Source organism: Lathyrus oleraceus, chromosome 4 (assembly GCF_024323335.1).
Source record: "Lathyrus oleraceus cultivar Zhongwan6 chromosome 4, CAAS_Psat_ZW6_1.0, whole genome shotgun sequence".
Classification (NCBI taxonomy): domain Eukaryota; kingdom Viridiplantae; phylum Streptophyta; class Magnoliopsida; order Fabales; family Fabaceae; genus Lathyrus; species Lathyrus oleraceus.
In genome coordinates, this window is record NC_066582.1 from 465114099 (window position 1) to 465131872 (window position 17774).

General features: G+C 39.5%; 1 protein-coding gene across 1 annotated transcript; it reads left to right on the top strand.

Moving 5' to 3' along the window:
- The first annotated feature begins 6068 nt into the window (after nucleotides 1–6068).
- LOC127137981 (pentatricopeptide repeat-containing protein At5g18475) lies at nucleotides 6069–14620 on the top strand. The gene is made up of 7 exons (XM_051064388.1): nucleotides 6069–6185; nucleotides 6750–6875; nucleotides 6972–7292; nucleotides 9184–9309; nucleotides 9406–9726; nucleotides 11617–12159; nucleotides 14051–14620. The coding sequence occupies exons 1-7, from the start codon at nucleotides 6069–6071 to the stop codon at nucleotides 14618–14620; spliced, it is 2124 nt and encodes a 707-aa protein (XP_050920345.1).
- The last annotated feature ends 3154 nt before the right edge of the window (nucleotides 14621–17774 follow it).

Here is a 17774-nt window from a genome sequence, read left to right on the forward strand (position 1 = left end):
GTGGAATAATTGAATATGTGACTTGACACTTAGAAAAAGTTTCAACATGTTGAAATTTCTAAACTTCCACCTCAAAATTCACCATGATACAAGTTCCAAATGGAAAAGTGTTCAACATAAGAGTTGTTCCTCTTGATCTAAGCTTTCCAAATATTCCTAATTCATTCCTTTTGGACTAAGTTTGATAGGTCTGTGCATGGTGTAAACAGGCATGTATCAATTGGCAAGATCAATACTTCAAATGTCCAAATAACTTAGCCTTGCCATTCAAGCTTCATGTAGACCTCATTTCAGTTAATTATGGACCTAATTGGATTTCTTCATGGGCCTGTATATGCCCATTCAAGCATGTGCATTACATTACCAAATTTGGACAATTTTTCAATAGTGCAAATAACACTTCTCTTGGCTATAAATAAAGGTCCCCTGCATCAATTCAAAGGACCCTTGCACGCCAGCTTTGCCCCAACCTTTCAAACCCTCTCAATTCAAAGGAAAACCTAAGAAATTTCATTTGAAATTTGAGTTTGAATCTCATTGTTTGGAGATTCAAAAACTCAAGGATCCAAAGCCTTGCATTGTTCTTAAGCCACTTCCACAAGCTCCATAAGCAAGATCAAGCATGAATTGAAGCAAGAGAGATCCAGTTCTGCACAGCATTGAAGGTAATTTTCCAGATTTTTCTTTTCTTCAATTCTCTCTCAATTCTCATCAATTCTCTTGGATCTTTGGTTGTCTAAAGTCCTACCAATGTAGGCAAGAAGATTGAGTTGCTTTGAGGTCAAATCGAAGCAACTCGGTTGACACACCTTAAAATCAACTCCACATATCTCTCTACATATTTGGAGTTAGTTGAAATTGAGGTGATATTCGTGATCTACGTCACTTTATCTTTCAGATCATGTCCCCCTTTTTATTTTTATGATTGTGATGAGTGGATCAGTCCGGCCAAGGTCGCCTAATAAGACGACATGAACTTTGCTCCGGCAATGATGTGGCGTGGTCCAGAGCCATTGATCTGATTTAAATTCTTTTAATCGTGAGCGTACATTGTGATTACTATTGGTATAACATGTTGACTCAAGCGCATCATGGAACGCTCGCGCTCAACCACTTGATATGCCACCTCAATTAATGAGGCAGATCTAGTGGTCCACGTTTTTTTTATTATCTAATTTTATTTTGTATTCCTTTGATTTTCATTAATTCATATTAATTTTAATATTGATCCAAAAAATATGAGGGTTTCACCAAAAAAAAATTAAATAAAATCCTCTATCATTTTCTGAATTAAAATTATTTTTTGGATTATTATTAATATTTTTCATGATTTAATTAATTTTTTGAATATTTTTAATTATTTAAAAATACTTTTAAGTTTCCAAAAATTCTGAAATTTTTTCTCCAAGGTCCTTTGACCTTGTATGACCTATGATAAATCTCATGGCCATTTCTTTGGTGTTTTGATGAGGTTTTAGGAAATTGAACAACCATATTTAATTTAATGCATTATTTTTAATATTTTTAATTGTTTAAATGCCAAATGATTTGTGTAGAGCCATTTTAATTGACTTTGTAAGTTTGACTTGTGTTATTGGGACTTGATCAAGGTTGATTTGACTTTTTTAGGTTAAGATTATTGGATTTAGGGGATTGATGGAATGTACATTCCATCTCCCAAAATAAAAGGTATGATCTTAACTTGGTAAAAGTCCTCCTTTGTCCAATTTGAGTTTGATCCATTTCCCCTCCCTCTTCATCTTATTCCCCTGCTTTATGCATTCATGTCATGGAACTATGATATCTCAATATCCTAAGGCTAGTTGATTGCAAAATCAACATAAGTATGGATGAGATCAGGCCCCCCTCCACTTTGCATAGTCTTTTTGTGTGTGGTATGTTTCATGAGCATATTTCATCATACTATGTCTCTAACATGGTTTAACACCAAAATTACATTTCACGGCCTCAAATAGTTGTGACTTCTACATAAGTCCAATTATGATTTCTTAACATAGCGCTAAATTTAGACACAAAAGGCATATCATTCTAGTTAGTGAGATTGTAAGTCTCCCTTCTTTCATGGTATTATGTGGAAACTTGGCCTTTTTCCTTCGTTTGGAAGATGTCTTGGTTCAAGGATTCATGCTTGTGATAAGTGGGATGAGTGTTCTCGAAAGAATGACTTAAACAAAAAGCAAAAGCAATACTAACTTCTAACTCATTAACAACTAACATTTAATTTTAAGTCATTTACTTTTAATGCAATTTAATTTTAAGCCTTATTCATTTACTATTATTCATACCATTCTAATTGTTTATGTTAATGTCATTTTCACTTTGTCCATTTGGACCATATATTATGATTATTTTGCTTGTGTACATTGTGTTTGTTTGTGTGGTCTTTGACCATTAATGTACATAATAAGAACAAAAAACCCTAAAAATATCTTGTGCAGACTGTTGGTTTGATCTGAGACAATTGGACTTAAAATTTAGGCAATATTCCTTATGCAAAGGACTTGGCCAATGCCTACTTTCATGTAACCAAGTGCTTGTGATTAGAAACTTCATCTAATACACCATTGACGATCCATTTGAGTTCATCTCCAACATGATCATTGTGAAGCCATAATTTTGAACTTGTGCCTTATAACTTTGTGGAATTCATCTACTACATGGGAAATTTTGAAGAAGATCATGGAATTGCTAAGCTTGGATGTGACTCTCTTTATTTGATGCCTTGCTCCTCAAGTTGATATATTGTGCATTGTTTGTTGCTTGATTCTAATGTCCAAGGGAATTTGGGTTTGTATATGACATTCTTGTCTATTGGATTGCAGCCCATTTGTCAGATGTTTTCAACTCTCAACTTTTAATTTATGCTTAGGATTAGTCTCTTCATCTCTTCCGCACTTCTTTAATTTCAAAATCTCTCCCCTTTTTAAAAACTTATTTGCCTGTGTTTGTTTCCTAAACTTAGACCACATTGCAAACTAGAAACTTTGGCCTTAAGCCATTGCATTTTCAAACTTCTTTTCTTAATCAAACTTACAAATAGACTTAATTACACTTGACTTAAAAATTTCAAAATTAAAAAAAGAATGAACTCATTCAAACCATTTTTAGGTCTTTATGCCTTTCAAACTTAATTTTTTGTTAAAAGCAATGTATCCACTTTGAAATTGATACCACAAACTACGAGGTTTTGATCCCTCATTTTTATGTTGGTACGTAGGCACAAGTTCGAAGGTCTTGTCAAACACAAATGTAATTAATGAATTCTTTTCTCATCCCCCCATTCTCTTTGCTTGCAAACAACATTTGTAGAAAAAAACATATGCACACAAAAAAGGGCTCCCTAGGAGTACCTAGGATACTTTGGGTGCTAATACCTTCCCTCTGTGTAACCAACCCCCTTACCAGTAATCTCTGGCATTTTATTAGTTTTTATTTGAAAACTTCTTATTTTTTGGGTTTTCTTCGTACTTTTCCCTTTTCCCTTGGAAACAATTAAAGCGCGGTGGAGACTCTTGTTTATTGGATGTCTAGCTTTTCCATAGCTCGATGATCATGAATTTCCCGCTACAGAAATTAAGTGGCGACTCTGCTGGGGAGTAGTCTCCAGTGGGTTTAGCCTACTTTTTTGTGTGTATATAATTATATATATATTTGATGTATGTATATTTGGTTGTATGATATAATTTGTTTGTTGTGCTTGGTGATCTCTGAGTGGTGAGATAAGTTCTAACCTGAACTTGAGTGAAATTAAGATAGGAGGATGGTATAGTCATGTTCGACTTGTGTGGAATAGTCCTTAACAAGTTGGCTTGAGACCCATCTGGTCATTGGAGACCCTTTTGGATTTGGAAATGTCACACAAGTATTTGTGGTTAGGCATTACTATCTCTAATTTGGGGTCCGAGAAGCTGAGGACCATAGAACATTTAACCCCTCTTGGCCTATCTTGAGAATATTATGGGTTGATGAGTCAGACATCCTAACCTATAATATCCGATAGATGGAATTAAGACTCTGGAAATTTTTTGAACATGATCTACAGGTTTTATCCTTAGTTTACTCCTTTGGGATGGTTCTTACTCAAAATCCATGCTCGTGACTCACAACAAACCCTTGATTCTTGGTTGATCCAATCAAGTCTTATCAATATCAATGGAACTTGGGAGTTGATAAGGTGAAAACCATAATCCACCAAAACAGATGATTGGTCTTAATAATGACTTTATTCATCCCTTGACCTTTGTTAGTTTGCCTTGTGTGTGATCCCTTATTTGTGATTGTTGCATTCATGCATTCATGTGTATCATAACATTCATCACACGAAAATATCAAGGAACTGAGGTATTATTTGCAAATGTTTTCAGACCATGGATTGTGGACAAAGGAACACTAAGAAGTACTGTTTCAGAAGTCTCGAGTTAAAAGAATTAAGGAAGCTAGTGTCTCTTGTATTAGATCCCTTGGACTTGAAAAAACGCCATGGGAAGCTTCTGTCTATCTTGTCTGCTGATGTGGTTGAAGGACTTTTATGACCCTCTCTACTGTTGCTTCACTTTTCCGGATTATCAGCTTGTGCCTACATTGGAGGAGTACACCCATCTTTTGGGAATACCCGTTTCTAGCAAAGTGTCATTTAGTGGATTGGAAGGAATTCCCAGATCTCATCTTATTGTTGAAGCTCTTCACTTGAAGAAGTCTGAGATATAGGCTCATTGGGTGAAGAAAGGAGGATTGTTTAGGTTGCCATTGATTTCCTCATCAAGGAAGCTAGTGCCTTTGCTCAAGCTAGTAGTATGGACACTTTTGAAGCTATCTTTGTGTTGCTCATTTATGGATTAGCTTTGTTCCCTAACATCGACGATTTTGTTAAATAAAAAGAGATTTTTATGGTCATATCATTTTATTGCAATGTGTATATGTTTGCAAATAATATAGTAAGTTCCTTGAAATTAAAAGCAATCAAGCATTGCATTTCATGCATCATTTGCATAAGTAGGTTTCTCTTTCGCCAGATGTCTCATTGGTGTTTCTTCTGTGCTTAAGCCAAGCTGACTCATCGATACAATACCCGTGCCAATCACTCTAGAATCATGGAATATCTTGAGCAAGAGAAGAGAGATTTGAAAGAGGAGATCGCCCGCTTGACTGCCATGATGGAGTCAATGTTAGCCGCTCAGAGCCAATCTTCTCCCACGCCTGCAACTCCTCTTCCTCAGAGGAATGTTATTTCAGAGGTTGCTACCTCTACTATTCCTTCCACAGCTGCTCACTTTGCACCTCACATTCCTGCCGAATTCCCGTGGGGAATGCTGCCCTATTTTATGCTTGAAGGCTTTGCACCTACATTTGCTTCTATGCCGGCATCTAGCCCGGTCATGTCTGTGCCACCGCCTGTCGTGCATACGCTGCCTCGTGTAAAAGACACCATCTATCATTCTGAGCCATCTGAGGGCCCGGATATGTACGAGAAGATGGATGAGATGAAAGATCGATTACTTGTTCTACGCAAGGAGTTGAAAACTTTGAGGGGTAAGGACCTATTTGGAAAGAGTGTTGCGAAATTGTGTTTGGTTCCCAATGTGAAGATTCTAGTAAAGTTCAAAGTGCCTGACTTTGAAAAAGACAACGGAAAGACATGTCCAGTCAGTCATTTGGTGATGTATGCCCGCAAGGTATCTACTCACACGGATAATGATCAGCTATCGATCCATTACTTTCAAGATAGTCTGATCGGTGCTACGCTGAGATGGTACATGGGGTTGGATAGTACGAGCATTCGTACGTTCAACGATTTGGGCGAAGCATTTGTATAGCAGTATAAATATAACGTTGATATGGCTCCCGATAGAGATCAGTTGAGATCGTTGTCTCAGAAGGACAAAGAGACATTCAAGGAGTATGCGCAGAGATGGAGAGAACTTGCTGCTTAGATTACCCCTCCTTTAGAAGAAAAAGAGATGACCAAGATTTTTCTGAAGACCCTGAGCCCATTTTATTATGAGCGGATGATTGCTAATGCCACCAGTGATTTTACCGAAATGTTAAACATGAGGATGAGGCTCGAGGAAGGTGTTCGAGAAGGACGATTGTCTAGAGAGGAGGTGTCGTCCAGCAAGAGGAACGACAATAGTTTAAGCAAGAAGAAGGACAGGGAAGCTAATGCAGTTTCATTTGGGAGGCCAAGGAGGCCTCAGATTAGAAGAAGTCAACCACCCCGTCAGCATCACCATCAAGTATCTTCAGTTATTCTTGTATTTTCAGCAAATCAATCAGCACGAGTTCAACAACAACAACATCAACAACAATAACCACAAAAACGAACAAACACCTACAACAACAATAATACCAACAATCATCAGCAACAAAATTTTGAGAGGAAGAAGGTCTCTTTCGACCCTATTCCCATGACATATGCAGAACTATATCCATCTTTGGTTCTCAAGAACCTGCTACAACCGAGAAATCCTCCGCAAATACCCGAACCACTTCCATGGTGTCATACCCTGATTTTGGTCTTGAAAATTTTTCGATCAATCATTCATTTTCTCTCCTCCTCATGACCATTTCATCTGGTCACGAATCTATCCACCTACACTGATTGTTTAGACAATGCCGCTCTTGCTTATACACTTGGAAAGGATGGACGGCGAGTACATGTGATTGGAAGAGATTTGAGTGAACCGGATAGGATTGTGGGTGAATTGTTATAACCTGGTGGATATCTAAAGTTACTTGAGTTGGGTCTTGAAGATTGTGTGGATGAAATTGATGCACAGAGACTCTTTGGCTATGCTCTTTATGAGGATGGGAAAAACACCAAGTTGTCTTATCCCTTAGAAAATTTTGACTCTAATGTATATGGACGAAGCTTTCAAGGAAACATTTATCGTGCTAAAAATGTTATTGAGTTTATGAAAAATAATGGATGTTGTCCTAATGTATTCAATTAGTCAGCCCTAGTTGATGGATTATGTAAAGCAGGAAAACCGGAAGATGCAAAAGGGGTTTTGGCTGAGATGAAGAACTTTGGTTTGAAACCTGATACGGTTACCTACACTTCTCTGATCAATTTTTTCTTTAGGAATGGGCAAATTGACGAGGCTATAGAGTTGCTTAAAGAAATGAAGGAAAATGAATGCGAGGCTGATACTGTTACATTCAATGTGATACTCGGAGGCTTGTGCAGAGAAGGTAGATTTGACGGGGCTTTGGATACGATTGAGAAACTCCCACACCAAGGTGTCTATTTGAACAAAGGTAGTTACAAGATTGTACTAAACTCGTTAACTCAAAAATGACGGGATGGCTGATGATGCTGCTACAACTCTATTTGACTTGGTGGATATGGGGTTCCAACCACAACTTGATTCTTGGGAACTTCTAATCGAACTAATCTGCAGAGACAGAAAATTATTGTACGTTTTGAGCTAATTGACGAATTGGTAACTGCAAATTCCTGATGTATGCATTGTGGAATGATGTTTTATTTCTCAAGAAGTTTCAGTTTGGAATCCGTAACTTGACGCAAAGGATGATACAAAAGAGAAGAGAGATTTGAAAGAGGAGATCACCCGCTTGACTGCCATCATGGAGTTAGTGTTAGTCGCTCAGAGCCAATCTTCTCCCACGCCTGCAACTCCTCTTCCTCAGAGGAATGTTATTTCAGAGGTTGCTACCTCTACCATTCCTTCCACAGCTGCTCACTTTGCACCTCACATTCCTGCCGGATTCCCGTGGGGAATGCTGCCCCATTTTATGCTTGAAGGCTTTGCACCTACATTTGCTTCTATGCCGGCATCTAGCCCGGTCATGTCTGTGCCACCGCCTGTCGTGCATACCCTGCCTCGTGTAAAAGACACCATCTATCATTCTGAGCCATCTGAGGGCCCGGATATGTACGAGAAGATGGATGAGATGAAAGATCAATTTCTTGGTCTGCGCAAGGAGTTGAAAACTTTGAGGGGTAAGGACCTATTTGGAAAGAGTGTTGCGAAATTGTGTTTGGTTCCCAATGTGAAGATTCTAGTAAAGTTCAAAGTACCTGACTTTGAAAAAGACAACGCAAAGACATGTCCACTCAGTCATTTGGTGATGTATGCCCGCAAGGTATCTACTCACACGGATAATGATCAACTATCGATCCATTACTTTCAAGATAGTCTGATCGGTGCTACGCTGAGATGGTACATGGGGTTGGATAGTACGAGCATTCGTACGTTCAACGATTTGGGCGAAGTATTTGTATAGCAGTATAAATATAATGTTGATATGGCTCTCGATAGAGATCAGTTGAGATCGTTGTCTCAGAAGGACAAAGAGACATTCAAGGAGTATGCGCAGAGATGGAGAGAACTTGCTGCTTAGATTACCCCTCCTTTAGAAGAAAAAGAGATGACCAAGATTTTTCTGAAGACCCTGAGCTCATTTTATTATGAGCGGATGATTGCTAGTGCCACCAGTGATTTTACCGAAATGGTAAACATGAGGATGAGGCTCGAGGAAGGTGTTCGAGAAGGACGATTGTCTAGAGAGGAGGTGTCGTCCAGCAAGAGGTACGACAATAGTTTCAGCATGAAGAAGGACAGGGAAGCTAATCCAGTTTCATTTGGGAGGCAAAGGAGGCCTCAGATTAGAAGAAGTCAACCACCCCGTCAGCATCACCATCAAGTATCTTCAGTTATTCTTGTATTTTCAGCAAATCAATTAGCACGAGTTCAACAACAACAACATCAACAACAATAACCACAAAAACGAACAAACACCTACAACAACAATAATACCAACAATCATCAGCAACAAAATTTTGAGAGGAAGAAGGTCTCTTTCGACCCTATTCCCATGACATATGCAGAACTATATCCATCTTTGGTTCTCAAGAACCTGCTACAACCGAGAAATCCTCCGCAAATACCCGAACCACTTCCATGGTGTCATACCCTGATTTTGGTCTTGAAAATTTTTCGATCAATCATTCATTTTCTCTCCTCCTCATGACCATTTCATTTGGTCACGAATCTATCCACCTACACTGATTGTTTAGACAATGCCGCTCTTGCTTATACACTTGGAAAGGATGGACGGCGAGTACATGTGATTGGAAGAGATTTGAGTGAACCGGATAGGATTGTGGGTGAATTGTTATAACCTGGTGGATATCTAAAGTTACTTGAGTTGGGTCTTGAAGATTGTGTGGATGAAATTGATGCACAGAGACTCTTTGGCTATGCTCTTTATGAGGATGGGAAAAACACCAAGTTGTCTTATCCCTTAGAAAATTTTGACTCTAATGTATATGGACGAAGCTTTCAAGGAAACATTTATCGTGCTAAAAATGTTATTGAGTTTATGAAAAATAATGGATGTTGTCCTAATGTATTCAATTAGTCAGCCCTAGTTGATGGATTATGTAAAGCAGGAAAACCGGAAGATGCAAAAGGGGTTTTGGCTGAGATGAAGAACTTTGGTTTGAAACCTGATACGGTTACCTACACTTCTCTGATCAATTTTTTCTTTAGGAATGGGCAAATTGACGAGGCTATAGAGTTGCTTAAAGAAATGAAGGAAAATGAATGCGAGGCTGATACTGTTACATTCAATGTGATACTCGGAGGCTTGTGCAGAGAAGGTAGATTTGACGGGGCTTTGGATACGATTGAGAAACTCCCACACCAAGGTGTCTATTTGAACAAAGGTAGTTACAAGATTGTACTAAACTCGTTAACTCAAAAATGACGGGATGGCTGATGATGCTGCTACAACTCTATTTGACTTGGTGGATATGGGGTTCTAGCCACAACTTGTTTCTTGGGAACTTCTAATCGAACTAATCTGCAGAGACAGAAAATTATTGTACGTTTTGATCTAATTGACGAATTGGTAACTGCAAATTCTTGATGTATGCATTGTGGAATGATGTTTTATTTCTCAAGCAGTTTCGGTTTGGAATCCGTAACTTGACGCAAAGGATGATACAAAAGAGAAGAGAGATTTGAAAGAGGAGATCGCCCGCTTGACTGCCATGATGGAGTTAGTGTTAGCCGCTCAGAGCCAATCTTCTCCCACGCCTGCAACTCCTCTTCCTCAGAGGAATGTTATTTCAGAGGTTGCTACCTCTACCATTCCTTCCACAGCTGCTCACTTTGCACCTCAAATTCCTGCCGGATTCCCGTGGGGAATGCTGCCCCATTTTATGCTTGAAGGCTTTGCACCTACATTTGCTTCTATGCCAGCATCTAGCCCGGTCATGTCTGTGCCACCGCCTGTCGTGCATACCCTGCCTCGTGTAAAAGACACCATCTATCATTCTGAGCCATCTGAGGGCCCGGATATGTACGAGAAGATGGATGAGATGAAAGATCAATTTCTTGGTCTGCGCAAGGAGTGGAAAACTTTGAGGGGTAAGGACCTATTTGGAAAGAGTGTTGCGAAATTGTGTTTGGTTCCCAATGTGAAGATTCTAGTAAAGTTCAAAGTGCCTGACTTTGAAAAAGACAACGGAAAGACATGTCCACTCAGTCATTTGGTGATGTATGCCCGCAAGGTATCTACTCACACGGATAATGATCAGCTATCGATCCATTACTTTCAAGATAGTCTGATCGGTGCTACACTGAGATGGTACATGGGGTTGGATAGTACGAGCATTCGTACGTTCAACGATTTGGGCGAAGCATTTGTATAGCAGTATAAATATAACATTGATATGGCTCCCGATAGAGATCAGTTGAGATCGTTGTCTCAGAAGGACAAAGAGACATTCAAGGAGTATGCGCAGAGATGGAGAGAACTTGCTGCTTAGATTACCCCTCCTTTAGAAGAAAAAGAGATGACCAAGATTTTTCTGAAGACCCTGAGCTCATTTTATTATGAGCGGATGATTGCTAGTGCCACCAGTGGTTTTACCGAAATGGTAAACATGAGGATGAGGCTCGAGGAAGGTGTTCGAGAAGGACGATTGTCTAGAGAGGAGGTGTCGTCCAACAAGAGGTACGACAATAGTTTCAGCAAGAAGAAGGACAGGGAAGCTAATGCAGTTTCATTTGGGAGGCAAAGGAGGCCTCAGATTAGAAGAAGTCAACCACCCCGTCAGCATCACCATCAAGTATCTTCAGTTATTCTTGTATTTTCAGCAAATCAATCAGCACGAGTTCAACAACAACAACATCAACAACAATAACCACAAAAACGAACAAACACCTACAACAACAATAATACCAACAATCATCAGCACCAAATTTTGAGAGGAAGAAGGTCTCTTTCGACCCTATTCCCATGACATATGCAGAACTATATCCATCTTTGGTTCTCAAGAACCTGCTACAACCGAGAAATCCTCCGCAAATACCCGAACCACTTCCATGGTGTCATACCCTGATTTTGGTCTTGAAAATTTTTCGATCAATCATTCATTTTCTCTCCTCCTCATGACTATTTCATCTGGTCACGAATCTATCCACCTACACTGATTGTTTAGACAATGCCGCTCTTGCTTATACACTTGGAAAGGATGGACGACGAGTACATGTGATTGAAAGAGATTTGAGTGAACCGGATAGGATAGTGGGTGAATTGTTATAACCTGGTGGGTATCTAAAGTTACTTGAGTTGGGTCTTGAAGATTGTGTGGATGAAATTGATGCACAGAGAGTCTTTGGCTATGCTCTTTATGAGAACGGGAAAAACACCAAGTTGTCTTATCCCTTAGAAAATTTTGACTCTAATGTATATGGACGAAGCTTTCAAGGAAATATTTATCGTGCTAAAAATGTTATTGAGTTTATGAAAAATAATGGATGTTTTCCTAATGTATTCAATTACTCAGCCCTAGTTGATGGATTATGTAAAGCAGGAAAATCGGAAGATGCAAAAGGGGTTTTGGCTGAGATGAAGAACTTTGGTTTGAAACCTGATACGGTTACCTACACTTCTTTGATCAATTTTTTCTTTAGGAATGGGCAAATTGACGAGGCTATAGAGTTGCTTAAAGAGATGAAGGAAAATGAATGCGAAGCAGATACTGTAACATTTAATGTGATACTCGGAGGCTTGTGCAGAGAAGGTAGATTTGACGAGGCTTTGGATACGATTGAGAAACTCCCACACCAAGGTGTCTATTTGAACAAAGGTAGTTACAAGATTGTACTAAACTCGTTAACTCAAAAATGACGGGATGGCTGATGATGCTGCTACAGCTCTATTTGACTTGGTGGATATGGGGTTCCAGCCACAACTTGATTCTTGGGAACTTCTAATCGAACTAATCTGCAGAGACAGAAAAATATTGTACGTTTTGAGCTAATTGACGAATTGGTAACTGCAAATTCCTGATGTATGCATTGTGGAATGATGTTTTATTTCTCAAGCGGTTTCGGTTTGGAATCTGTAACTTGACGCAAAGGATGATACAAAAGAGAATAGAGATTTGAAAGAGGAGATCGCCCGCTTGACTGCCATGATGGAGTTAGTGATAGCCGCTCAGAGCCAATCTTCTCCCACGCCTGCAACTCCTCTTCCTCAGAGGAATGTTATTTCAGAGGTTGCTACCTCTACCATTCCTTCCACAGCTGCTCACTTTGCACCTCACATTCCTGCTGGATTTCCGTGGGGAATGATGCCCTATTTTATGCTTGAAGGCTTTGCACCTACATTTGCTTCTATGCCGGCATCTAGCCCGGTCATGTCTGTGCCACCGCCTGTCGTGCATACCCTGCCTCGTGTAGAAGACACCATCTATCATTCTGAGCCATCTGAGGGCCCGGATATGTACGAGAAGATGGATGAGATGAAAGATCAATTTCTTGGTCTGTGCAAGGAGTTGAAAACTTTGAGGGGTAAGGACCTATTTGGAAAGAGTGTTGCGAAATTGTGTTTGGTTCCCAACGTGAAGATTCTAGTAAAGTTCAAAGTGCCTGACTTTGAAAAAGACAACGGAAAGACATGTCCACTCAGTCATTTGGTGATTTATGCCCGCAAGGTATCTACTCACACGGATAATGATCAGCTATCGATCCATTACTTTCAAGATGGTCTGATGGGTGCTACGCTGAGATGGTACATGGGGTTGGATAGTACGAGCATTCGTACGTTCAACGATTTGGGCGAAGCATTTGTATAGCAGTATAAATATAACATTGATATGGCTCCCAATAGAGATCAGTTGAGATCGTTGTCTCAGAAGGACAAAGAGACATTCAAGGAGTATGCGCAGAGATGGAGAGAACTTGCTGCTTAGATTACCCCTCCTTTAGAAGAAAAAGAGATGACCAAGATTTTTCTGAAGACCCTAAGCTCATTTTATTATGAGCGGATGATTGCTAGTGCCACCAGTGATTTTATCGAAATGGTAAACATGAGGATGAGGCTCGAGGAAGGTGTTCGAGAAGGACAATTGTCTAGAGAGGAGGTGTCGTCCAGCAAGAGGTACGACAATAGTTTCAGCAAGAAGAAGGACAGGGAAGCTAATGCAGTTTCATTTGGGAGGAAAAGGAGGCCTCAGATTAGAAGAAGTCAACCACCCCGTCAGCATCACCATCAAGTATCTTCAGTTATTCTTGTATTTTCAGCAAATCAATCAGCACGAGTTTAACAACAACAACATCAACAACAATAACCACAAAAACGAACAAACACCTACAACAACAATAATACCAACAATCATCAGCAACAAAATTTTGAGAGGAAGAAGGTCTCTTTCGACCCTATTCCCATGACATATGCAGAACTATATCCATCTTTGGTTCTCAAGAACCTGCTACAACCGAGAAATCCTCCGCAAATACCCGAACCACTTCCATGGTGTCATACCCTGATTTTGGTCTTGAAATTCTTTCGATCAATCATTCATTTTCTCTCCTCCTCATGACCATTTCATATGGTCACGAATCTATCCACCTACACTGATTGTTTAGACAATGCCGCTCTTGCTTATACACTTGGAAAGGATGGACGGCGAGTACATGTGATTGGAAGAGATTTGAGTGAACCGGATAGGATTGTGGGTGAATTGTTATAACCTGGTGGATATCTAAAGTTACTTGAGTTGGGTCTTGAAGATTGTGTGGATGAAATTGATGCACAGAGAGTCTTTGGCTATGCTCTTTATGAGGATGGGAAAAACACCAAGTTGTCTTATCCCTTAGAAAATTTTGACTCTAATGTATATGGACGAAGCTTTCAAGGAAATATTGATCGTGCTAAAAATGTTATTGAGTTTATGAAAAATAATGGATGTTGTCCTAATGTATTCAATTACTCAGCCCTAGTTGATGGATTATGTAAAGCAGGAAAACCGGAAGATGCAAAAAGGGTTTTGGCTGAGATGAAGAACTTTGGTTTGAAACCTGATACGGTTACCTACACTTCTTTGATCAATTTTTTCTGTAGGAATGGGCAAATTGATGAGGCTATAGAGTTGCTTAAAGAAATGAAGGAAAATGAATGCGAGGCTGATACTGTTACATTCAATGTGATACTCGGAGGCTTGTGCAGAGAAGGTAGATTTGACGAGGCTTTGGATACGATTGATAAACTCCCACACCAAGGTGTCTATTTGAACAAAGGTAGTTACAAGATTGTACTAAACTCGTTAAATCAAAAATGACGGGATGGCTGATGATGCTGCTACAGCTCTATTTGACTTGGTGGATATGGGGTTCCAGCCACAACTTGATTCTTGGGAACTTCTAATCGAATTAATCTGCAGAGACAGAAAATTATTGTACGTTTTGAGCTAATTGACGAATTTGTAATTGCAAATTCCTGATGTATGCATTGTGGAATGATGTTTTATTTCTCAAGCAGTTTTGGTTTGGAATCCGTAACTTGATGCAAAGGATGATACAAAAGTGAATTCAGATAAACAACAGTGGGTAGGCAATAGACATTCTCTACCAACAATTCCAATAAAAGAATTTGATTTGATAAAGACCTTTAGTCATTCTTAATTATATGTAAGGGAGAGGAAAATACATCACAAATTCTACTACAAGCTCTACTTGAAATTCTTAGTTCCACTGAGCCACACTACATTCGTTGTGTTAAACCCAATAATCTGCTAAAGCCGGCAATTTTTTAGCACAAAAATGTTTTGCAGCAATTGCGCTGTGGAGGTGTCATGGAGGCAATCAGGATAAGCTGTGTTGGCTTTCCCACCAGAAAAAACATTTGATGAGTTCGTGGATAGATTTGGGCTTCTTGCACCTGAAGCTTTGGAACGTAGTTCTGATGAGGTCACTTCTTGCAAGAGGATTTTGAACAAGGCCGAACTATTTTAACCCTGCATTGCACAAAACTGAGATCAATATAGAAGTCAAAGGAGAATGGAAAGGGTGTACAATCTGTAGCTAATCCTGCATCTTACCCACTAAAGAATTTGCAAGAGCAGAACTTCCCGATTCCAGTTCAGCCAGTGAACTTTTCTTTCAAGCCGTGTGCAACATCTGATATGGTTGGCGGAAACAGTAAGCAGTCACAAACTTAACAATAGAAGAAATGGCTTTGGATTTGTTCGACAGCCTGTGATGGATTGGGGTGTCGGAGTTACAATAGACAGGAAGGTCGACTTGATTCACTTTTGAGCATAATACCTGCAGAATTTCCAGATGACAAGATCAGGAAGTCTCCTTTTGTGACTTATGAACAAAATGGAAGAAAGGCACCATACCTAAGTGGGTAGTGAAAAAGAAGAAATTGTCGCCAAAGAGCGAGCCAAACCTGGATCCTAAGGCAGCAATGGCTCCTGTTGTATCCAAAAGGAAAGCTATGCAAGCTACAACAACAAAGCTAATCAATAGAATATGGGATGAATATTACTCAAACCATTTACCTGAAGATTCAAAAGAAGTTGATGATCGACTTTCGTCAAGTTTGTCCTCTTCAATGACCTTCCGTTGGCTTTCTACTGACATGCCAACCAACTTACAAAAATGTCTCAAGGAAGATGGTGTGAATATTACTGCAAATTCTCTTCATCCAGGAATAATTATCACTAACCTTTCCCGTCATAACAGTGCAGTGCCAACAGAGTAGATCAAGACGAGAATTCTCAAAGGAAAGCCAACCCTTACGCTCATGTCACATAACGTATTTCCTGCAGCAAAACAACATCGAATCGTGAGAGAAAATTCCATTCTTGACGGAAGTGATTTGCACAGCCCAAAGTTACCTGGCCAGGAAGATCGCTCTCTATGGTGAAAGTGAAAGTGAATTTGCTCAATTAGGCTAAAGAGGCAGGATTGCTACTAGCAGATCGATTTCCTCCAAGGCTCATTGCATCAAATTGCAAGCCCACTGTTGTAACTTTTCGACAACACATAAAAGATCAGATCCTTAAGATTCTTAAAGAAAGGTTAAATGAACTTCCTTACACAGTCTTCCAACATCAAGATTAGAACTATGTGCCGGGAAAGTTGCTGCAGCTTCTGGAGATATGTGAAATGCTCTTTCCATATGCAGGAGTGCAATTGAGATGTTAGAAGCAGAAATTAGAGACTCTGCTTCCAATGTGAATGCTTCAGAAGAGAAATCATCATCAGAATAAAATCTTCCTACAGCTCTGGAAGTTGCAAATAAACAAGAGCTTAATATGGTAAGGATTGATCATATGGCTCTTGCCTTGTCTAAAGCATAGATCACTAGTGGTAGATACAATACAATCTCTGCCGCATCATCAACAAACCATACACCACAACCGTCAAACACATCAAGTCTTCCATTACCAAACCTATCAAATAAATCAAAGAAACAGAATGCAGGAATCATTTACAACAACCTTGCTTTATCACATTCAGATTGACTAATTTGGAGAATGTGTTAAAAATACAGAAGAACCTACTGAGTCTCAACCTACCAATTCACCAGTGCTAGAAGAACCTGCTGAAACTCAGCACATGAAGGCTCCAAAAATAACCGACAGAGGTTCTTCATTGCTTCAAAACAATAGCCGGAGGAGCAACAACTGTTAATACACCAACAACAACAAATGCGATACACAGTGGACCCGTTATTGCTTTTCCATTCTTTTGCTTGCATTTCACTGCAGTAAAAAAAACACGTTAACACTCAGCAAGGCGGTAAAAGTCCAAAAGAGGAATTGAGACAAATTCGAAAAAAAGAAAGTATAGAGCTCATGTTACCTTTTCCAGACAAAACACCAAATGAGGTAGACAACTGTGAGCACCTTAAACAAATTCCGAAGGGATACCTTTTTGATCTCCATAGCAAAATCCAAAACCCTAACAGGGTGGGTATAAAAGAAGGAGCGGATACTGTTCATAGGAGAGAGGTGAGATAACGGCGAAAAACCCTAGAAAAGAGAGAAAGGAAACCAGAGAGCTTCAATCGCAATTGCAATTACCTGAAGCCGCCATTCCGGAACACGAAGGGAAGTGGAAGCAGTTCGAAGAACGACCAAACCGTTGTCGCATTCACGGTTTCACAAGTTATTGCCTTCCCCTTATGCTTGTTGTGTTGTTTATCATAGTTGGATGTCGCTAGATTAAACTCCATTGCCGGTATTTACCTTCGTCACCATTTGTGATTTTCAAAAATGAAAGAAGTTTTTGAGGGAAGGTGGATTTTTTTAGAAAGAGATGAACACCACCGTTTCCATTCGCTTTTGTTTTTCTCCAGAGTTTTTATTATGATTGACCGTTAGTATTAGTAATGGTTCTATGGCCCTTGGAAACAATAATAGTGGCATTTACTTTACTCGCTGCACCTTCGTTTTTCCCACCTTGCTGTTTTCCAGATTTTGC